Here is a 24,862-nt window from a genome sequence, read left to right as displayed (position 1 = left end):
CTCCAGCAAATGCATCTATTTGCGACATAACAGTAATTACTTAATAATTTACAAAACTTCTCACTTCTCCAGTACTTCAACCTCAGGATCTCCAAATAATTTCAAAATATTAATGAAATCAGCACAGTATCACCCATGTGAGGTAGGTGAGAACAATTATCTCCACATGGGCAAAGCCAGACAGGCTAAGTGATCTGCCCAAGATGACAAGGAAGTCTGTAGCAAGTGGAGTAAAACCCTGTCCTCTGACCACAGGGCCAATCTACCTCTTCATGACCACCAACCTATCAATCCTCTCAGCTAAGAATTTTTTTGTCTGTCATTCGTCAATACCCTCTGCCAGAAGGAAGCCTGAAAGACAGAATGCGAAAGTTTGCTGCCACTGTTTATTTCATAAATGCGAAGACAAACTTTACAAAAAAAAATCTTTTATTTTGTTTTGTACATGGCAAGATTCTTATGGGAAACAGCTTTTCTAGACCTGCAAGAAGTAAAAGCATCCTTAAGGTGAAGAGTGGCAATGGAAACCTTTGATCTGTAAAATTAATTTGTAAGATAAAACCCAGGCTGCTTTCTGGTGTGGAACATCAATGAATTTTCAGGCCATACAGACATCTCTCCCTTGAAGTAAGCAATAAACAAGAATTGTTATTAAGGATGAGTTAGTAACCTAGCCTGGATAGGAGGCATAGATGAGGTGCAAAGCAAGAGAATCCTTTTGTTAGACAGCACATGAGGACAAAGATAACAGAAGCAGCAAAAACAGATTTCCACTTCACACTGTGTCCTTTGCTAAGAGCTCCTGTCCTTGTTAGGCAGGACTTGCAGGGCAGGAGTGAGAGGTGCGTGTGTGGCCTGGCAAGAGGGGAGGGAAGAGGTCCTGCCACTGAGCTGCAGTGTCACCAGGGGAAGGGACAGCAAGAAGTCAAAGACTGGAGACAGCAGGAGAACAGGTTAACAGGAATAAGAACAGAAAACTACTCAGTTGTAGAAGTACACAGAAGTTTGGAAAAGGAGCTTTGCCGGTGAGGAAGATCTGACTGAAGTTTCCACAGCTGCAAAGCGGTACAATCTTGCCTCCTTGGTAAGGGGATGATGAGCTGCCAGCAGTCTGGAGTGTTTAGACACTGGGAACTCAGGGATCCAGGAAAAGCCCAAGATAGGCATAACAAGTCAAAATGCTAAATGACCAGGGTACAGTAAGATTTCAAACAGTGCCAAGGGCAAGGGGGCAAGCTCACTATTTTCTGGAGAAAAAGTACTGACATGCAGTTAAGATCTTTACTAAAGAAAACCATTGTGCTTGTTTGAAATGAAGAACAAAAGATGCCCACACAGAAATAACAATAAAGTCTGAATTCTTTAATAGTAGAACAGGCACATGCCAGAGAAAACATAGGCAGAAAGAAGAAAAAGTTAAGGAAGATGGAAAGCTGGCCTTCCCTTCTTCACAGAAGGTGCATCAGAGAAAAAAAACAAACCTGAAGTTCAATCCTTCCAACACACCAAGAAAACAATCAGGTTAATGGTGGCCCACAGACCACACTTTGGGTCAGTCCAGAACAGTAATGGTGAGATCCACACATTCAAGGGGTAAGAGAAAGCGAAGACAGAGATTCAGTCAAATAATAAGAGAGTATCCAGGTGACATGTTTAGAGGGGAGGCTAAACACATGAGCATGGACCTGTTTGTGTGTGAGGACCAAATTTACTGAGACAGGCACCAGAAAAGAAATGATCTGTTGGTTGTGGGAGAAAGAACTGACGTACTGAGTGCTGGAGTGATGAAGGACAAAACTGATTATCTCCACACGTGCCAGTTAGAGTTCATTTATTGTTGAAGAAGTAATGATGATCTATGTTAAATTAGAAGTTATTTCAGAGAGCTATGGCATTCTGGGGTCTAGTTTTCAGATAAGTAAAGGATCAAGGACATCACTAAAGCATTGACTAGGCACTTTGCCTAGTCCAAATATATAGGGACAACATATAGCAAGAAACTTAGATAATTAAAATTACAGGAAGCCAACCGTATGTATCTCCTTTCATTAATTTTCTTCTTCTTCACTTTTTTTCCTTCCACCTGTTTTTCCCTTTGTTTTTAGGTAATACTTAAAAATTACAGAACCTGGAAATAGGAAACAGAAACATCTGTTGATAATGTCAGTGACATGCCTGCACTCTGTTCTGGATTATCTGGATTTCTTCCCCTTTGAGAGATGAACTCAACAGCAGCCCAAGGGAATCTTTTCTTTTGGAGAAACTGAGATGTGTTCCAAGAAAACATTTTAAACGGGTGGAGGGGAAGGCAAGTAAGAGGAGAAAAAAAGAGTAAAAGGGAAAGATGAAAAAAACCACACGAGATGTGGGTTTCAGATGAAAACAATCAGGACCTGTAGATAATAGACACTGATAAGGAAACAAGGAAATTTTAGCAAATCTTGTTACACTAAACAATAGGTGGGCATTCCAAACACACAAAACTATGCAAGGAAGTGATTAGGTTCTCTGTGGTGTTTACAGAGAAATAAAACACAGAGGCAGAAACCTTGTTAAAGTATATTTTTTTGTACTTTATGTGTTTTCCAACCCCTGAAAGGATCACAGGTGCTCTCAGTGATTGGTTCCACATTATGAATACAAAAATATTGTGGGAGGAATACATCTATGGTCAGTCAATCAACACAGAGAAAAGTTTCCATCATTAGTTGCCAGGCAACCCCTCCCAATTAAAATAACCATCAAAAGCCATGCATTTCATGCTGGAATAATTAATAGCAGAACACAATTACTACCTTTCAAGGAAACAAGGAGACAGAGACAAACCACCAGCCAACTATTCATCACATGCCCTCTGATAATCAGAAATAGGGAATGGAAATGTTTTCTGTTTCTCTGTCAGCTATCTACCTATCAACACCACCTTTCCCTGCAGGTCAGCCTCCAAATCTACCAATGCTAGCTGCTAAAGCAGCCCTCAGAGAAGAGTGATACTCTGTATTAAGACACAACCCTCCAACCAAAAAAAAAAACCACCCCAAACTTTAAGTACATGCATCTTCAATCATCTGAGATGTCCCCATGGAAGTAAGGCCTAGGACTGGGCCAATCAGATGAGCTACCCTTAAACAGGTTCTCTCCTAGAGTTGAACTAACTTAAAGTAGTCACAGAATTGAAAACCTTTCATGACATAACATCTAATAGTATCATCTGTAGAAGGGACACAGTCAATGGACTGGTCTATTTATCTGAAGTCAAGCACACAGATCAGCAATGTGGAGAAACTACTAAATACCTCCTAAAATCTAAAACCCAACTAAATACATTCTAAATAAGGGAGAGTTTCCTGTGTCAGTCCTATCTCAAACATTTCTGATTACCCTTTTCCCATCCCATCCTTTTTTGTTTTTTCTAAAGCCTGGAATATTATCAGACTAACCACGGGTCAAGATAAAGGAAACATTTTTCTACCAATCGGTACCCGAAGGTACTTGGGCTCTTACATGGGCTGGTATCCAAGTTTGACTTTTAATTACCAGAAGACAAGATTACATTCCTGTGCTGAGACTCATTCATGGTTCTGAGTCTTGCGCAAGGTGAACCCCAACTGTCTGAAGCCAGCTGTCATCTCTACCATCCGACTGCTCCTTTCCGTGAGTTTTGCATTAATGGGTTCGTCTGGGACTGCAGTTGCAGACATACCTGAGATAACTTTTAAGTATCTGTCTTGATAGGTGTTAAAACGGGAAGTGCGGGGCTAAGCACAGGCTGTAACTTATCCCAAAGACGCAGAATGACTCAGGCAAAATTCTGCACTCCTGCAGGAACAGTGTGAGTTATCTCAATTACACATCTACACAAACCGCAGTCTTAGCAGCACATACAGCAAATCCTTTGGTCCTTTTTCCTAACCAAACTCGCACCTCTCCAAAGTGCTTGGCTTTTCCCATGAATCACACCTCAGAGTAACTGCCCCACACGCAGTGCATCAGGACCTATTGCCAGCTCCACTTATGGCTTGGAAACCACCAAACATTCAGGTGGCCATGAATTCAATCTGAACATGGGGTCTGAGTTGGGGATGAGTAACAATCGCAGTTATGCAAGTTGAGGGCATCCAGCTCTCACGCTCCAGGCCACAGGAGTCGGGGAGGAATGTTCCCACATGCACAGCACTGAATCACCCGCCGGCTTGTCTTCCCCTGAGCACCAGGTATTAGCCAATGGCTCTGGCAGGACTACAGACCAAAAATCCCAAAATTCCAGTCTGCTCTGGTCCGACAGTATGTGGTTAGAAAACGGTAGGGAAAAGTGTGCAAGGACATTAGCTACCCAGCAGACTTTCATTGCACAGCAGTGTACCCCTCGCAGCAATACTCATTAGCTCCTCTCCCGTAAGTGTTCTTGCTGTGTTTGCTTGGTGCTCAGAATAGTTGCATAAAGCGCTGGCAGTCAGATGAACAGATACTGAACCTGCAACTGAATCACGTAAAAGTCAGCCATGAGGCACTTAAGAGTTAAAAGCCACTGACACACACACACATTTGTACCACTGTGATCACCAACTCTAACACTGGTGGACACACAGTGTAGAGTTCAGATTTGACACTGAATTTTGTTTTATTCTACATGAAAACCACATTCATAGAGAATTTAATTTAAGGCTACAAAGCAAATACTATAGTGTGCAATTTGGATGCAGTGATTCAATTTGGATGCAGTGATTCATGTCAGACTTACAAATATGCTGTGGGGACAGAACAAATATGGATTGAAAATGAACCTTCCACTGGGAATTTGGGTATTTTAGAAACTCACAAACTGCTGATAAATATATACTGAAGGGACACAGCTCCCTTAAGATGTCCTGTGCCTTACTACCACCAAGAGCAAGCAAAGGTTCAACCCAGGGCAGCAAATACGCAAAAGACCATTTTCAGTGTCACAAGGAACTTCTCCCTACAAGCCGGGACATGAGCAACCTCCTATTAATAGACACCTACATACAGTAGCACTGAGTGGCCTCAGTCAGAAGGGAGCTGTTGCCTCTAAGACTTAACACAAGGAGAAGGCAGGCTGCATCCAATATTCCTCATTGTAAAGATTTATCTTACTGCAGTTTCTACAGTCATTGCCACTGGATTAAAATTTTCAGCCTGAAACGATGCTGTGGATGGCATTATGATCTGCAAACTGGAGGCACCTAAGTTATCTTCTGTAATGAGTATCAAATAGAGCCTATTAATTCCTGCAACTGATCACCTGCACTTAAGAGCACACAAGTGATCTGGCATTACTGCAATTATTCTTCAAGAAATCCTGTCACGCTCTGAAATACTACCAAGAGGAATTAGATGATGAGCTTTTCAGGCAGACATTTTTCAGCTCTTGTCTTCCCGTAAGCGAAATCTGCAACTTAACTCCTGCCAAAACTAAAATTTTACACTTAACAGAAGGGACAGTGTACGTTGTTGTCTGCATTTCTCTCTGTTATTTAAGATTCAGCAAAGCATGCTTACATATGAGTAATGTAACATATTTAAGCACATGTCGAAGTGTTTTGCTGAATCAAGGCCTAAAAGAGGTTCCACTGGTGTTAGGGCTGAGAGAGGATTTGAATCTACATTTAAAAACCATCTTAACAAGCTTCAGTTGTTTCCTCTAAGAGATTGTGGCTAAAGATCTACATTGAACTATTTGATCCCAAGGAAACAAGATTGCTTTGGCTTTTACATTATCTGAAGAAAATTATCTGACCTCTGGAAAAAAGCTATTTGAGGAGCATGCCTTTTTGCAGAAGGCAATAGGGGTTTACAGAGAGACATAACAAAAATTAACTGACAGAGCAAAGTTCTGAGATGCTGAACGTGCTCAGTTATGGGAGCAAGGCTCAACTATCCAAAGCCCACTGAACACATTAAAGAAGCAGAAATGCAGCACTGTATTTTAAAACATAAAATGTGCCTGCTAGGTAGGTCATTTAGTTTTCCTTTCCATTCTTCTTCTGACTTCAGCTCACTGACAAGATTTCCTTTTTTTTTTTTTTTGCAGAGACCCTGTACAACTCCAAATCAATATATTACTGAGTTTTATCCCAAAGTTGCCAGAACCTAGGAAGACAATGAAGAGATTTACCATCTGCCCATTCTACTAAAATGTCTAAAGGGGACAGAAGCCTCCTGTTTATTTACTGTATCTCTGAAATATTTCCTCATCTTTCTGAGTTCATGTTCTCAAGAGCTAACGACCGTCACTTCAGAAGAGCCCTGAGAATCCATCCTTGCGTCCTCACACTTCTATATTAGCAAGGCTGGAGTCCTCACAGAGGTGCCTGCATCTGTGAGCATATTTAGATTTTCCTCTTAATTACAAGCAACACAAACCCTCCAGCAATGGTGTGATATATGACAGTGGGAATCAAAAAGGGCAGCACTGGGGCAAGCACCGTATGCTCCCTCAAATGCACAGGATGGCCCATTCTGCCACGTGCTGCCCTTTTCAACCAGGGCACCCTGACAGATAGCACTTGTCACTGAAACCAGTGTTGAGCTCAAAAGAAGTGCCTAAGAAAGGACTCTGACTCGGGCAGAATTTCCTACTGAGGGTCTCTTCTCACTTCTCTGCATAACTGCACTTGTCTTTGCTGAGCTGAAAATACTCACTGCCGAGTGCTGAAACAAGGCCCTTGGAGGCTCCATCACTCATTATCACATTTCAGCCTGAGTGGTCTCCAAACCACAATTTTCTTCAAGGGTTTGAAATTTTTTTATTATTATTATTTTTTAATTATAGCTGGTTAAATATTGGGCCTTTATCTAAATCAGATGTCTTCAGGTACAGAATGTTTCTTCTTTGGTTACTGCCTTCTACTTCTAGATTCATCATACTGAAAGTAAGACTGATAACTGCTGGAGGAGAGTTTGGATCATTCTTGTTATTTGGGAAAAAAGAGGGAAAAAAGAAAGGCAAGCCTGTGCTCTTACTCTATCTCAGATTTCTAAGTATACATAGGAACTAGTGCATAGGAACTGTTTTAGGCAGAGAGTACTAACATACTTCTCCACTCTCCTGTCAAAGGGTCAGAAGGAGCATTAGTCCATGTGCTGTGACCTCTTGCCTAACAAAGGTCATTAATGATCACCCAGTTACCTATGTACTGCATCTAAAAGCTTGGCTCAACTTAAAACACTTTCCAAAGGGGCATTTGGTCTTAATTTGAAAACAAAGAAGAATAGAGAATCTGCCACTTCTCTTGCTATTTCATTCCAGCAGATAATAATCCTCATTGCATTAAAACTGTCTTTGATTTCCTATTTTAATTGTGTACTTCAGCCTCCAGAAAAGATCTCTCTTGTGTTTGTCTCTAGTACGTATGAGACCACTTTCTAATGCTGTTTTCTGGTAAAAGTATTTACGAGCTCCAGCCACACGTCCCTCCCATGATTTCTGATACCCAAAATACACTGGGCTCTCGCGATTAGCTTTCCTCCAGCCTTTAAGCATCTATGTAACTCCTTTCAGACCCTCTCCAATTTTTCCTCATCTCTTTAAAGGTGGGCACCAAAACTAGAGCGCACAATTCTTACCTGGGTCCCACTAATGTCACATTGAAGGTAAAATGAATTCCCTGTTCATAAACTGCAGTACTGTGAAAAGTTTGTGTTTGGTTGCTTGTACAACAGGTCCTGTAAAGCCTTTTCAGCAGCACAATCCAGGATGCAATTCCCACAGATGGGATCTGCATGCCTCATTCCCAAGGTCTGGATCTACTGGCATTGTCCTGAATCACTCCGGTTTTCTCAAGGACCGCACAGCCCCAAATAAAGTGGGAAACCAAAGAGTTAATGTAACACCCCCTTTCCAGCTATGCTCATTTTGATACTATTTTGGAGCAGCGTTGAGAGTCTGCTTTTGACTCACAGTTGCATGTAGCTGAACCTAAGCTTTGATCAAGTTTTTCACCTGCACTCAGCACTACTGCCACATCAGCAGCACATCCACCTTTTCAGTGCCTAGCGTAAGAAAGTCCCCACACATTCCCCTTTCAATGAGATTGTATCAGAGGTTGCAGACAGAAGGAAATCCAAGCCCTTCTTGCAAAACATCCTAGCAGATAGCTGGGCCCTCCAGCCCATGAGCAGTACAGCTAGAAGCTCAGAAGACAACCTGGAGCACCATTTCCTCGTGCATGTGCATGACTCATGGAAAGCTGTGTGAATCACAAAATTCCACCAGCACTGTAGGGTGGGGCAAAACTACACTCCCAATGGACATGTCTCAAGTCGCCCTATGGTAGACGTACACTGGCCACACACACCTCACCAGGACAGTCAGAAAAGCTTGTTCTGCTTTTGAATAATTACGCTGGGTTTGTATTTTGCTGTTAAAATACGTTCCTCGGCTCTTATACATTCTTCTGAGGAATATAGTGACCTGTGTACAGACCCCTGTGGTAGCAAACACACATCCTGACTACTTAAAAAAAAAAAATACAAAAAACACGCCTGCCCCAGAGAGGAAGCTGGAATTCACCCATGCAATTAGGTTAGGTTAATGTTGGCGATGAGTGGATAGATATTATCCAATATCATATTTTGTAATCCTCTGCTAAACAGGATGCTGTTCACTTTGGGAGCCAACAAAATAGCTACTCGTTCACTGTCAGACTCGAGCAAAGTCGAGAGCTACCCCTGAAGGTTTGAGATGAGTTTATTCTAGAACCTGGTAATGGTCCAGAGTAATTTATAAAGGTCACCAAATTCTACATTCAGGTTGTAGGTTTCTTTAAACCAGTATTTATCTCTACAAATCTCAGGACAAAAGACAACACTTCTCCTGTCACAAGTGAACTTTACAATGGTCTTTTCATTATCAACTTATTTGGTTCTGTGCCAATAATCTTTTACTCTTTTTCTAATCCTTAATTAATCCTTTTTATAAACAATTTACACTCGGCATATTCTGCTGAGAGTAAATCTTTTGCTGTGTATATGTATCATAACGAGATCTTCAACATCCAGGCAAATATTTTCATATATTAGGAATGTAAATAAACATGTGGGTATATCAAGAAAAATTACCTGACTCCTGAAAATTGAGCTCTCATACTTCCCTTGAACTCGGTGGGAATTTGTGAGCTCTCAGCAGTTACAGACAAGACACTGAGGAAGTTTCCAACTTAAGTTCATGATGCTTGACTTAAGGCAAACACTTCTTAAAGTGCTGCCCTGAATTTTCCAAGTCCTGTTTCCCCTAGCAAAGCCATGACTTCCCCAAATCACATACAGAACGCATCACTTCCAGATGCGTTCAGATTGAAAGAGAAACCTAAAAAGGTCCTGAGAACGGCAAGGTGGAGACAGTGATTTATCTGTAAGTTTTCCTCTACAAAAATAAAATATTGTAATAGCTTAAGGTGTTTCAACATGCAGTTTCTATTTGTTCTTACCACACTCAAACATAAGAGAACAATTTTTGAACATTATGTATATACAGAAATGACAAATATACATGCTTGGCTAGAGTTGCATTTGCAAATAGAAAGTGAGGGAAAATATGTTTTTTGCTGCACAAGTTTTATCGTTTTTCTGTAAAAATGATAAATGCACATTACAGTTCCATAAACACACGTGACTTAAAGTATGTAGTGCTTGTAACAGCCAGGTTGAAGCCATTTTGTAAATGCAGCCCTTAAAACTACCAAATACCACTTTTCTGGGCTGTTGCTTAAGAAAACACTATTGAACACTTACAGATGGCAAATAAAAAACAACTTTTGAAGCTGGAGTCTTGCATGGTAATTTTGCCTCAGGAAGCAGGCAAGACGAGGTCTCACTTTGTACACTGGTTGCTACAGGAGTATGTATTACAAAAGGAAGCCACTTAATAAGGCTACGGTAGATCTGACTTACCACAAGAGCAGCACGTGAAGCAGTTGGTATGATAGAGGTTACCCATTGCTTGGCAAGCCTGGCTCGCTCCATACACACCTTTTCCACATTTTATACAAATACCTACAAAGCAGAAAGAGAATGAAAGTTAGAATCCTCCACAGCTCCTAAAACCAGCTCCGGGCCGTTGATTCGTAGCACTCATGATACCCCTTAAATCAATGAGCTCCTCACCCTGAATAGATTCAACTATGCAAGACAGCAGCAGGCAGCTTTAGTGAAACAAATGCATGGAAATTAACCCAAAATAAAAGGAGGGGGGAGGCCTCTGCTGGTGTTTCAATGCATGGAGACTGAGGCTGGCTAAAGACAGAAATCCAAAGGAGACAGGCGCGATGAGAGGACAGAAAATCTGTGCACTCCCTGGAAATAACTCTGTTTGCCCAAGAAATAATTTAGTGAGACCTTCACAACTAGGTGCTCCACCACATTACATTCAATAATCACTAATAAAATAACAATTCAGTCCAAAACCGAAAGACTTCTCTTTGCCATCTCCAGCAATGCAACATCAACAGTGTTGGTCCATGGTAGAAGCCATGCAGTACCAGGAAAATGGGTCTGTCAGTCACATTTAATAATATTTTAGCTTTCCATGAATAGTAGTATGTAACCTCATAAACATAACCTGGCATCTTACAAAACAGAAGAGCAAGGCTTCTACCTCCCTTATGGTCTAAGGGCAAAAATTCTGGCTGGCAGTTTTGCTTCAGTGGGGTCAGAAATTCACCTTCGCTGCCCGAGCTTGCTCTTGGTGATGCCAGGGACAACTCTCATGAAGTCTGCATGAGACCAAAGTACGAAGAGCCAATGTAGCACTAGCAAAGTCAGCAGTTAGCTCCACACATGGCAGACTCACAGGAAAGGTCACGATTTCAATAAGCTCTACAAAGAGGGTTTTTTGGGGTGGTTTTTTGTTTGTTTTTAAAAAGTTTTTTCCTCATAGTTATAGCTTTAAGAGTCTTTTGCCTATGCATTTATTTCTATCTATGCATAACCTCCCTATATTCAAACCAGGGCAAGGAGAGAATTCAAGAATCACTTTGCTTCTGTATCCCCATGAAGAGGCAACAAAATGCTGGAGAATCCATGTCCTTCTGTCATACACTCAGGACCATTGATTTTAAGTTTTTCTGAGATGTCCATTGGTCTGCATTCGATTGTAGCAGTACAGTACATCTCAAGACAAGGCTGTGTGATCTTTAAAACACTACAGTAGAAAATAAAAATTGAGATTTTTGCCTCATACAACTCTATAATGAAGCTGCTGTGCTCCATGTGCTGTTTGAGGCCCTATTTCTACAAATGCACGCACAAGCTTAGCGTTAATCATTAGCATCAACAAAACTGCTAATATACTTAAGAGTATAGGAACTCGAGAACTACAAAATTGGGCTTTAATCATCCAGAATTCTCCCCTGCTGTGCTGTGAACATTTTATACACAGAAACACACAGAAAATACAAATATCAAGTGGGGGGGGGGGGGTGGGGGGGGTGGGGGGAATTAGCGTATTGTGAACCAGTAGAAGCTTTAATAGCAGAAAGAACAAAGTTAAGCTAACAAAGCGCTTGGTGTCTCAGTTCAGTTTCCGTGGGTTTTGCTTTTATTCACTCCCAGTATATGAACTGGCCTAAGCTGCTGGGCCACAGAGACAGAAATGCCGTCTGCCCCTGGCAGGTAGCTGTATGGACATGAGTACCCAGTAATACAGCTGAGACTTCACCCAGGCTCTCAACGAGGAAACAGTGGTAGACAACACAATGCACATGAATATCTCTGCCCCCCACCCCCCTAAGCTATTCAAGACACATTTTAAACCCCATTTCTGAAATCAAACTGTTTCAGATCAGTGCAGCATTAACACAGCCACCTACAAGGGCTGTGTAGTGTGATCGGTTTAAATGGGATTCTGTCAAGTTACAAAAAATTATATTTGAAGGAAAAAAAAAATCTTTCTATGCTACTAATATTCAGATACTGAAATGGAAAGACCTTTCATAAATCATGGGTTTCTTGGTGTTTATACCTTTAACTCCCTCATTTCAAATCATGAAAAGAGATTAGCCTTTCATTCAACTAGCTCAACATCCTGGCACAATGTTGCCATTTTGGACCATGAGCACATTTGCCAAATGAAACAATTTTAAAAAACAATAGATCTATTAATTTTATTTTTTTTTTTTAAATCCTAAACATGATTTCAGTGTTCCAGTGAAGCAGGAACTATAACATTATCAGATACCAATGTCCCAAGCTAAACCCATGATACAAACTAGCTGCCAGCTAGGTCCATCAGTTCATTGCAAATGAAGTATTAAGAAAATGCTGGTCCTTAGGCTAGCTCAGCTCTGGTATAGGAAATGGGAATTTCAGAATATTTGTTGCTTTATCCAAGGCTGTTACGTCTATTTATTTATTTGTAACCAAAGGTTATGACAAAGGTCTGCTATTCGCCATGAGTTAATGGTTAACTGCTGATGAAAGATAGTTATTGATTACTGTGGACACTGTGATCAGAAGAAGCATCCCATCAGCCAGCACCTGGAAGAATTGCTCCCAGCAGCAGCACAGCATCCACAAGCCTGCTCTCTGTCTCATCACATACCATGAGCTCTGCAATAACCCTGGTCCCTCCCAGCCCTGGGGCAGGAGGGGTTGTACATGCAGCAGAGAACGTGGGGCTCACAGAAGAAATGAGCAATCTCTTACTTCAGCGTCAGATCTTGGTATGATGTTTCAGTTCGCTCTTGGCAGTGGAGCCAGAAGAGAGCCCCTTCAGAGCTCCCCAGCTATCTGCACCCTTCTTGCCCGTCTTTCCATGCACACCATGTACCTGGGACTGGCAGCTATTGATAGTCTGTCTGACTGTGAGGTTACACAGAGACCTACCTTTTCCCATTTACGCTTAGTATTACTCAAAGAGGAGAAGAAATCCAGTCTGTAATTCTCTGGCATTTCTGTCTGTGAGCTCTCATGCACAAATCTACTACAGCCATGAACTGTTTGATAAATGAAGTTATTGTCTCACTTCTTTGCCATTGCTCCACTGAACCATCAGAAGCAAAAGAAGGATTTATTGTGGATGTTAAACTTACATTGGCCTCTGTCCTGGTTTCGGCAGGAATAGAGTTAATTTCCTTCCTAGTAGCTGGTACAGGGCTGTGTTTTGGATTTAGTATGAGGATAATGTTGGTAACACACGGATGTTTTAGTTGTTGCTAGCTAGTGCTTACACTAGTCAAGGACTTTTCAGCTTCCCATGCTCTACCGACTGAGAAGGCTGGAGGTGCACAAGAAGCTGGGAGGGGGCACAGCCAGGACAGCTGACCCAAACTGGCCAAAGGGACATTCCATACCATGGGACGTCATGCTCAGTACATAAACTGGGGGAAAGGTGGCCGGGGGGGGGTCACTGCTCAGGGACTGGCTGGGCATCGGTCGGCAGGTGGTGAGCAACTGCATTGTGCATCACTTGCTTTGTATATTATTATTATATTTGAATTATTAAACTGTTTTTATCTCAACCCATGAGTTTTCTCACTTTTACTCTTCCAATTCTCTCTCCATCCCACTGGGCGGGGGGCCGGGGAGTGAGTGAGCAGCTGTGTGGTACTCAGTTGCTGACTGAGGTTAAACCACAACAGCCTCCCCAGCAAGTGATTCGTTATAAGCAGCTGTCAGTTTGTTAACTCATTTTCTCTGAGAGACTAGTCATCAACTCCAGGAATGAATGACCACAGAGACAATTAGCATATTTAAAAAGCGCATGTATAATTCCGAAAGTGTACTTTGGAAAAATATATATGCAGCTGTGGTATGAGTATAGTGTGAGCTCATAACTGCCTAGGAAGAGCACTGATTACATGGCCATTCAGGTCTGGTTTTCCACCAGTCACAGCCCAAACTGCACACTGCAAGCTTGTGAAAGCCTTGACATAACGGCTACATCACCTTTTTTTTTTTTCCATATTTAATTCCAAAGCTTGTTAAACGGCCTATGAAGAATGTTCTGTTACAGAGCAAGCATGTCTTGTTCCTGACACTTCACTTGACATGACTTCAGATCAACTGCTTCAGCCTTTATACAATTCCTTGCCCCTCCCGACACCTCTATTCTAAGCGGCCAACTGTGCCTCCAGTTCTTTAACACATCTACTGTTACATTTCCACCCAGGTCATCACCTCTCCTACAGATCTGGCGTCTCTCTTTAGCTAGAAAAAGATGTTATAAGATGTTGCATATACCCAAAGTTTGCATAAAGGTTGGCTGAGCGGAGCACAGCATCACAGCATTCCTTCACTGCAGTGAAGAGATGTTTGCATCCTGACATAGTGTTTAACCAAACATGAGAGTAGAGACTGAACAGACACACTCTGTGGACCACAGCAAATGACCACCAACAAAAAATGACACTAGAAAGAGAAGGAGCTCCCAGAGACTCCCTGCTGGAGTTAGCTACAGCACATTGCCAGTGCTCCCCACACCTTTAACCAGTCCACTTCACTGAGCTTGACCATGTCAGTCAGAAGGACATCCCTGGACCCAACCAGGCAAGCCTCTAGCACTGTAGGGCAACACAACCGTCAGAAGCATGAAGCTGAGCAACTCATGCATTAGCAAAATGCTAATATCAGCATCAGGAGAAAATAAGACAGGTATTTTCTGATGTAGTCAGTTGTTTTGCTCCAGGCTCAAGAAACCAAATGCAATGCATTATAACAAGCAAAGTTTACCAGCAACAACCTAGAGAAGATATTAAAGCTATACGATTTTTGTTCAGCCTGCTGTAACATACTCGTAAGAGTTCCCTGTAGTAGCCTACACATTAGAAGTTCCGTTTGGGACCTATACATCAAATCTTGGGATGCTCTTTTGACCATGCCAGTACAGGCTAGTACTTCAAACAGACTTCACCAGATACCCAGATTTGGGAAAAAGGCAATAGGCAAAGGTTAAACACAGTACGTATAACAGCAGATATATAACCACCTTTTGGACAAGCTTTGTCCTCAGACACGTGTGGAACTCCGCCTGTGCCTGATGCCATCCTCACTTAACCTGAAGTCAAGGGTTTAGCACAAATGCAAGAAAAATGGAACCATATGGCCTCTCAACTTCAGTACACAGCAGCTGTGAGTCAGAGGGAGAATCTGGCTATCGCGCTCCTTGACAGCACGCCATAGCTCAGGGATGAGCTGCAGCTTTACTGTCTTACAGCCACACCGTATCTCCAGGATAACTGCTACATGCTGCCTACAGTAGGAAACAACCAAGCCCTGTCGTCAAGAGTTATGGTAAAGCTAAAATTAACAACTAACACATGGCACAGATGACTCCCTCCCTGCCTCTGCAGTTCTGTTCATGCTGCAGTGCTGAGAAAAGGGCGGGTGAACATCACACTGGGCTACTGCAAAATCTCCTTTTCTTCTCTCAGTCAGGAAAAGACCATATCTACATAAGTCCCCAACAAGCTTTTTCACACCTGTGGCCTAGCCAAGGTGCAGGGGCAGGGAAATTAAAACCTACAGCCATGAAGCAGGAAGAACAAAGAAGGAGGGAAGCCTTAATTCAGCTCAAGAAATCAAATTGCAGCAATAGAGGCCAGCTGCAAGAGCGAGAAGACTGTGGAAGGGCTGCACCAGATGCCTGCAGGTATCGCTGGCCACAGGAGGTGTTCCCACATGGGCTGCAGCGCTTGCAGCCAGTGATCTCACACCCAGGCAGGTTTTACACAGGGTGTTGCTACTACCTTTAAAACAATATTCTGCTAAGAATCTGGGTAAGTAGTGAAGCATCAGAGCTGCCCTGAGCCTGGGCAGCTGTGGCACCGCTGCAGCAGTACCTGCCCGAGCTGACAGCAGCTACTGTGCAGACATCCTGGACCGTGGCAGCTCGGATGCTGAGAAGTGACTTCAGGCAAGAAAAATGCTCCCCTCCTTCCAACAACCACAGGAGGAGGGATCTTCTGACGCACACATCATCTCCCAATCAGAGGCAGATAGAAGAAACAAGGCACCTACACAGGGCACAGGGGTAGAGCCTCTTCCCAGCAGCCGGGCAGGAGCAAGGGAGACAGCCTGGGAAACCCTCCCAGCCCTTGCCACCATGGGTAGCTCTTGCTGGAGAGCTTTAATTTGTCACCTGGCAGATGCCTGGCAAACATACCAAGGCTTGAATACCCAACATAAAATAAAATTTGGTATGTACAAGTTATAAATAAATAAATATATCCTGGACACGCTCAGCAGCAATGTAACAATTGCATGAAGACCTGGCCTAAGTCGTCTTGTGATAGGAAGGATGGAGGGACTGTTTGGGTAAGCTACCAGCACCGCCCTCTCCCCCAGGGGAAGATCAGAAGACACCACAACTTGATTCAAGGTTGAAAATGACAGACTAAGAAAAGTGGGAAATGCTCAGGTAAACATTTTAAGCTCCCCTCCCAAGCAACAGCCCATCCACACATGGCACTGCAACACTCCATGGCCAGGAGGGACTTGACCCCATGCAGTAACACAACTCTGGCTTGCAAGTACCCATGCGCTCCCCGTGGCAACCGTGCTGGAGGGTAGAGTAGGTTAAACTGGAGGAACATGGGCCGCAACACCTAACACAAATCACAGCTTAAGCAAAGCAAGACAAGAAGCAGGCTGTGGACCAGGAAACTTTTTGCTGTCATTGTTAAACCTGACTGAGATTGCCCCTGACCTTGCTTTCCTCCTCAAGGAAAGAAGGTAAAAACTCCACCAACAAACTACTTAAGCCCTTGAGATAGATATCTGCTGACTTAAAAAGATCTCCATCACTTCAGCACCTGCCTCCTACAGGAGGCTTTACTCTAATATACAGGCTTGGAACAGGAGGGATGCGTGAGTAGAACTTATTCAGAAATATCAAAGTTTGAGATTAATTTATGTTTGGTTACAAACGCAGTGAAGTTCACATTCATTGGAATTTTTGTAGAAGCAAGCTCTAGGTTCTAACTCCAGATCCTGGAGTAACTTTCATTACCTCCACTCTGCCTATTGCTTAACGAGGCTGCGGCTTGCGTAGGGCAAAGCTGCTGGGAGAGGTCATAGCCACAAAGGGAGACACTGGGACCAGTTCCAGGAACGACAGTGCTGATGAGGACACAGGAGCTAAGCTTTACCTGCCTGAGGGATCAGTGCTGTCACAGCAGGTCAGCAGGGCTCAGCCTCAGCATATTCCTACTTGCTTTGGTAAATACATGGGCTGTTCTGTTTTGTCAGTAACTTTCCAGAGTTTCAAATGTAGGGTGAGGTGATGGGCAAGAGTTTGGGAACATAGAAGGCTGTAGAAACAACTCTCAAACACCACCCTCCCTGACTTTGTATTTTAGCAGCTATGAGCCCAGGGCATGTCTGTGCTGGTGAATTAAACCACAGCAGCTCCAGGTCAGCACTGCGGAGTGGGATATGTCAGGGGAGCTGGTATCAGCTCCGATTAGCAGCTGCTGGAAACTGGAAGGCTTTTGTTACTGTTAAAGATCCACCCAGTCGCAAGTGAAAGCCTGAAGCTAGCACAGCAAATGCTTATTGCTTCATACAGTATGTGAAATTACTGCTCTGAACCATGAAGTTACTGACGCTATCTGCACAGAGTTCATCCTGCCTCGGCCGCAGCCAGCATGCCTCTGCATAACTTCCCTTTGTGTGGATCTCCGACTCTGCCACGGAGCCTCCTGATGGCACAAGGCATATCACAGGCCTATTGGTCCGCACAGTGTTTTAGTTACACTGACACTTGGTTTACAAATATTCATTCATTTCTGTGCTTCTTAATTTAGCGCATGGCAGTTCCAGGATGATTTATACTTCTCACTTGGCATTTATAGAAAGATCTTTTGCTACTGAGGCAATGAACTGGAAGACCGAGTAGTTCTCGTGGCTGCTCTATCATCTGTGCCACTTTGGGTTGCTTTGTCCGCGATTCAGAGCTCAGCTGACTGCTCAAGCTTCATGCTCAAGTTGACAAGCACAGCACAAGGGGACTTGCAAATAACTTTAGCAACTGAATTATTGACCAAAAAAAAAGACAGAGAAGAAAATCCTGCTTCTAAAAGTAGCTTGTGATTACTGGGATTAGCAAAGCAAGGAGGCACGTACAGCTGGGGGGGTAAAGGAGAGCACCACTGGGAATGAATGACTTGAGAGGGAAAAGCGTGTCTGTAAAGCCCCTTCCCCATCCTACCACCCCTCCACTGCTGAACATCTGAATGTCTTGCTGTAGACATGCATCCTCTTACAGCCCAAAGGGACCAGGTCAACAAGACCTTTCAGCTCAAACCAGGCTTATTTTGCCTGGAACATAACGAGTGCAATCACACATACAATTTCGTCTATTTGAAGAGCGTAAAGTTTCTAGCACAGCAGTAGTAGCAATCAGGTGAAGACAGGCTAGGGTCAGCAAAAACTTGAGCTTGTACAACTGCTGGCAGAGGAGGACATGCCACCACACATGCAGAGTCACCAAGCAAGCCCAACAGAGACATACACATAGGTCTCACAGACAGCAAAAGCGAGTTATGCTCCTGCAGGTCCTAGTTTCAGTCCAGAAAGATCTAACACCAACATCCAAAGCTCCCCAGTGCTCCTGCACAAATTTCTTGTTGGGAAGCTGGTGTAGAGCACCAGGGACATTCAGCCCAGCTGTGTATTCACACTGATTTAGGAGAAGGGCAGACCTTTTGCACTGCATACCCCAATATAACAGGCAACAGAAGAAGTAGCAGTTCACAGATGGTGATAGAGGAGATTTCTCAAAAAAAAAAAAAAAAATAACATGGATACTGCAATTTCTACCAGTGCTTTAATTTCTAAAAGTTTAACTGGTTGCACCAACTGGAGATCATCTGAGCTCTGGGACGACATGTTTGTCCATGCCATTACTTTAGATTTACTCTGGCATAATGCAGGTCAGAATGTGGACCTGCTAAGTTTTATTTAAGCTGTTTCCAGCGGCAGGTTTACAGACATCAAGACAGTTTTATTTCTGTAAACAAACAACAAATGAAATATTTAAAGCTCATATTTTCATCACCTTTCCTTTGTGCTTACTGATACCACACATTAGTAATAGTGTATCTATCTACATATTGCAGATTTTCCTATAAAAGTGACAGTGACCACAGTACAGAACCAGCCAGCAACTCTACTGTACCAGCCCTGTTTTCCAGTTTTGTCTTTCTTAGTTGTCTTTAGCAAACCATTTAGTTGCTCTGTCTTGGCTCTTTTCTATATGAAATGGGAACCACTGACACCTGTGTGGTCTTCAGAGAAAAGACAGTTAAACCTGAGATGACATGGAAAAGATAGAACCCATTTAAATGCTTCAGCTTAGAAAAATCTGTGCAACCAGGTAACAACAGTGATACTGAAATCGCCAACAATGCAGCCCAAATACCCTGAATTCCACAGCACGTCAGACCTGAAAACATCAGCTGCACAGACATGAAGTTGGAGAGACTTTTCATTACATTCTCCTGACATTGCACATGAGTCATCGCTCTAATATATGGCAGAAAAAGGTCATATATTACAGCTGCCTTCCTTGACATATTTAAAATGGGTTCATGATTAAACAAGGAGACTAGTCTAAAAGTTTCCAGGTGCACTTTTCTATTTTCTTAGATAACGGTCTCTTTCCAGAACGAGCATGACAGTCTGGAAGAAGCATGGCATTACATAACCACATTTGGTTATAAATTCAGCAGCTCCTTCCACAAGCAGTACCCAAGCACTACACGTCCACAGCAGCCCTGCATTTCCACCACCCACACTGCCAAGGTGCCACCAGCACTGGCTCGCTAGTTGTCATCTGCCACGTGAAGGTTTGTTATCATTTCCAGAAGTATAAATAGGTTTGCTTAAACAAAAGCATGCATATAGGTAGGTATTATACCAAGCTATTTAAAAAAGACTGAACTATTTGCTTAAGGAAAGCTGGAAATTACTTAAAAACCTCTGTCACCTCAACCCTCTGAACCAGTTTTTTTTCAGTCACTGCAAGTCAAGTGACCCAAGGATGTTTTGCGAACATGGGGAAGAGGGATATACCTTCCTGTAAGGACATCCTGCAGGAACAACAATTCCAAAAAGTTATTTGCCATAGGTTTCTCCCACCTTCAGCTCATGAAAGATTTTAGTTCCAAAGTACCTATCCTGGCAAGCCTCACTTTCCCTGCCTTGGCTACAGTGTCTCCTCTGCAGCTGTAAGGTCCAGTCCAGGGAGGTGCTCCATGCTAGTGCAAACAGCCACACTCCTCTACTCCAGTCGGACAGGAACACTCAGACCATAAGAAAAGCCTGTCCTGATCTACTAGCAAGCTGAAAACCCTTGGGACAGCTGGTCAAATACAGCACTAACAACATGTAAACAGGATATTCTAATTTTGCCTCCTCCACGTCCAGGAAACAGTAACACTACATGCTATATATGTAGGCTCATTTCCTTCCTATGGATCCAACCGGGGGGGGTGGTAAAAATCAGAAAATCACACGCTGCCAACTTCCACAGCAAAATGAGGCTTCTACAGACCTGGGCAGTCCCATGCGTTTGGCCACTCTCCACTGCAGACCTAAGGCAGACAAGTGGTGGCTGTTCCAGGCTTTAGTCAGATTCCTGTCTGCAATGATTCTTACAAGAGGATAACTGAGCTTCACATAACCATGAAAGGACCTAAGCTCCATTTTCACCTTCAGTGACTTGCTCTCCAAGGCAGCTGCAGCCAGCCAGCACCGCTCAGACCCGTAGGAGCAGGCAGATCTCACTTTGCTCAATAGCAACCCTTCCACTGCAGTAGATGAGGCCATGTTCCAATGACTGAATAAATCCAGCTTTACAGCTCTTAGTATCGTATAAAAAGATGCCACACAGTGTAAAGTACTGATGGTTAACTTCATATTGGCAGGATTTCTGCTAGGTCAGGTATCATCTGTCTGGACTGCTTTAACTTTTTGTTGGATCAGATATTGTCAGTTCTGGATCAGGTAACAGTCTGCTCTCCAGCAGTTGGCGTGAACTCCGGGGTACGTGGTCTGTCTGGCTAATTCGACAGAAATGTGAACACATGCTTGATCGACATCCAATTAGTACCAATGAATGATCCAGAAATGCACAAATATCACTCAGGACCATCCCTCTCCCCTGCTTTGTCCCTGACTGTCTCACTCATCTTGACACAAAATGGGAACTAAGTGGGTATAAAAGGCCAGAAAATTAGAAAAAAAAGAAGTAGATCTAGTTTTCTCAGATGAAAACAGTGGGAAACAGACATAGTCATAGCACTCAACTAAGAAGTATGCGTAGTAGACTCTGCTTATGCACTCAGTTATACACTGTTTCCCAGCAAGTGATAAACCATCATCTAGAGCTAGCAGATTGCATGACTAGAAACACATTTGTTTTTTTACCACCCACCTTTTATATTCTCACAGACAGACCAGTGGTAGAAGTGCCTGGCTCTTCTGCAAAAGCTGCACACAGAGGAAAAAAAAACGTACAAGATGCTGATCAGTGAATTATCTCAAAAAGGGCCTAGCAAAAAAGGCAAACCCCAACTATAATGGTTTGGCATCATCTGCTTTTTTCGCAACCTGCCCAGTGCACCTGCAGCCAAACCCTTGGCCCATAACCTCTATGGAGAAACCTGCAACCACTTAGCCGAAGTGCTAAGCTGTTCCTATTAAAGAACATGTGTCCTGCCACAGCACTTGGCACCGAGATGCAAACAGTGAAATATACTTTGGCCTCAATGGCTAGTGTCGAAGGCTATTTGCTTGAGGGGAGAAAGGATTTATCTTTCAAAACGATCACTGTGTGTAGCGCTGGCACCGGCACCTCAGTGCCTAACAAGTCTTGCCTTCACAAAACAGACACCAGCAGCTGCCAACCAGCCCTCAGCACTGCAGGACCCAACTGCACATCACAGCAGGCCGATTCCCAGAACTAGCACTGGGTGCCTTCTCCACACCCACACTGCTCACTGTCTCCATGCCAAGATGGCAAGACATTCTCTTTTTAAGCTGAATTTTGGAAGATGGACTCTGTTTCTTGTGGAGCCGGATGCCAGACTCAAGTCAAAGAGGTGAACAAGAGGCGAGATGCTCTTCTCTCCCAGTCCTGACATCCCACCACCCCCTCAAGCATCCCACCATCCAAACATCACTCATTTAGTGAGTAACTCAACAGCTCCACCACCCACAGTCAGACAGCAAAGGAGTTGTGGCTAAATTTTTAGCAACACTTACAAAAATACAACTAAAGCACAGTTGTGGAGCAAACACCTCCGGGACAATTATTAATTAAAAATCTTTCTAGAGGCAGCAAGAAGAAAACTCAAGAGCTGCAAAACCAGGGGAAGAGTGAGCAGACAGAAAAGACCGAAGGGTTAGGAAGGTAATTTTCCACTTTGTTAGTTACAGTAAACATCTCCAAATAATTTGATCTTATGCAATTTATCAGCCAAACCTCCCTTTTCCATTTTGAAAGGTTACACGAAGTGGTGAAATGTTAGTTAATTTACATCTTGGACGACCAGCTAAAAAAATAACAGAAACATGTAATCTTCTCATAATTATAAAGTCAACACTTAATTGATATGAGAAGCCTCTATTCATAGCAGCTAAAAGGAGCATTCATTCCTCTTTACATCATCCCTTCAGTGTTACGTCTTGATGCAATTTTTAACAGCAGGTGAAATCACTAAAAACTGGAAACAGTGTGAAAAATTTTCCTCTATCTGGTTTTAATTAAAATACTCAGCAAAACACAGAGGAGCGATAAAGAGAGGTAACCCTTTCCACCTCAATTGCACTGTCTGTTCATTGTTACAGAGCCCGGTGCAACATCAGTGGTAAATATTTTTCCTACTATTAAAGCAGTGGTTCAGATTAAGATAACGACAAAAGCAATAAAAGATAATTCACATCTGATTATGATCTATGTGGTAGGTGTTTTGTGGCCTTTTAAATTTCAGAAGGTCCACCTGAGAAGCGGGCACCAGAGGGGCTGCTATTGAGAAGAACGGATGAGACCTGAGCTGCCCCGTGGGCTCACATCACAGTAGCGGGACCTTCTGTCTGGACACTGGGTGGCAGCTGGTGCCTCTCCCACCCAAGACTTACCCGCAGCAGAAACTGACACAAACCACTCCAAACCCTCCAGACCCTGCGGTCCCCTGTTTAGACACAGCCCTTGTGGGCAAACTGCCCAGATACTGGGGATATGCAGTGCATAGACAGAGCATGGGGGCACCCAGCTCCCAGGCGGATGTCCAGGGCATGCATTCAGCTTCGGTATGCCCATGATCCCAGATGGTCAGGTCTGAATGCCAGCTCAAGGTGCTGTTGGCTTTCTTTGCCACAAGGGCACACTACTGGCTTATGTTCAGTAGGACCCCAGAAAGCCTTTCGGCAGAGCTGCTTTCCAGCCACTGGGTCCCCAGCTCATACCATTTTTACAAGGTTGCTGCTCCCCAGGTGCAGGACTTCATGTTTCCCTTTGTCGAACTTCATGAGGTTCCTGTGAGCCTATTTCTCCAGCCTATCAAGGTCCTGCTGTTTCTTACACCTAGTCTATCAACAACTCCTCCCAGTGTAGTACGATCTACAAACTTGTGAGGGGGTGTACTCTGTCCCATCATCCAGGTCATTAATAAAAATGTTAAACAGTACTGACCCCAGTATTGACTTCTGAGGTGCACCACTACTGACTGGCCTCCAACTCAACCTCGTCCTGCTGGTCACAACTCTTTGAGCCCAGCAGCTCAACCAGTTTTCAGTCCATCTCACAGTCTGTACTACAGTCACTTATCTAGTCTGTACTTCACCACTTTGTCTAGAAGGATGTTATGGGCGACAGTATCAAAAGCTTTGCTAAAGCTGAGATCAACAACATCCACTGCTCTCTCCCTATTCATCAAGCTTTATATCATAGAAGGCCATCCCAGTACCCCTGCTCCACATTTCCCCTAGTCTTCCTTTTGCTCATACATCTGCAGAAGCACTTTTTGACCTTCGCATCTTTCACCAGATTCAGCTACAGGCAAGCCTTGGCTCTCCTGACCCCAACTGTGTGTGCTCAGACAGTGTTTTTATATTCCTCCCAGGTCACCTGTCCCTGCTTCCACCTCTTACATGTTATGCATTTCCTTCTCATTTTTTTCTTAGGAACTCCTTGCTCATCCATGCAGGCGTCCTGTCGCTCTTGCTTGACTTCCTGCATGTCAGGATGGACGATTCTGAGCTTGCAGACAGCAATCCTTGAAAAATAAACCAGCTCTCCTGGACTCCTTTTCTATTCTTCCTAGCTACTTTATAACTCCTTTAAGTCAGTCTCTTGGTTTCGGCTGGGATAGAGTTAATTTTCTTCCTAGTACCTGGCACAATGCTGTGTTTTGGATTTAGCATGAGAATAATGTGATAACACACTGATGTTTCAGTTGTTGCTGAGCAGTGCTTACACTAGTCAAGGACTTTTCAGCTTCTCATGCCCTGCCAGCAAGAAGCTGGGAGGGGGCACAGCCAGGACAGCTGACCCAAACTGGCCAAAGGGACATTCCATACCATGTGACGTCATGCTCAGTATATAAACTAGGGGGAGTTAGCCAGGGGGCAGTGACCGCTGCTTGGGAACTGGCTGGGCATTGGTTGGCGGGTGGTAAGCAACTGAATTATGCATCACTTATTTTGTGCATTCTTTCATCATCATCATCATTATTATTGTTATTTTCCCTTCCTTTTCTGTCCTATTAAACTGTCTTTACCTCAACCCACAAATTTTACTTTTTTTCCCTCCAATTCTCTCCCCCATCCCACCAGGGGTAGGGAGGGGAGTGAGCGGATGGCTGTGTGCTGTTTAGCTGCCTGCCAGGTTAAACCACAACAG

General features: G+C 43.5%; 1 protein-coding gene across 1 annotated transcript in view; it reads right to left on the bottom strand.

Moving 5' to 3' along the window:
* Positions 1-24,862, bottom strand: part of WTIP (Wilms tumor 1 interacting protein) — a 92,286-nt gene that overhangs the window by 39,865 nt on the left and 27,559 nt on the right. Inside the window, exon 3 of the mRNA XM_009320316.1 lies at positions 9,913-10,014. Within this exon, the coding sequence (XP_009318591.1) occupies positions 9,913-10,014 (102 nt within the window). The remainder of the gene's footprint in view (positions 1-9,912; positions 10,015-24,862) is intronic.

The sequence above is a fragment of the Pygoscelis adeliae genome, unplaced genomic scaffold, assembly GCF_000699105.1.
Source record: "Pygoscelis adeliae isolate BGI_AS28 unplaced genomic scaffold, ASM69910v1 Scaffold62, whole genome shotgun sequence".
Taxonomy (NCBI): Eukaryota; Metazoa; Chordata; class Aves; order Sphenisciformes; family Spheniscidae; genus Pygoscelis; species Pygoscelis adeliae.
This window is presented reverse-complemented; position numbering and strand designations above follow the sequence as displayed.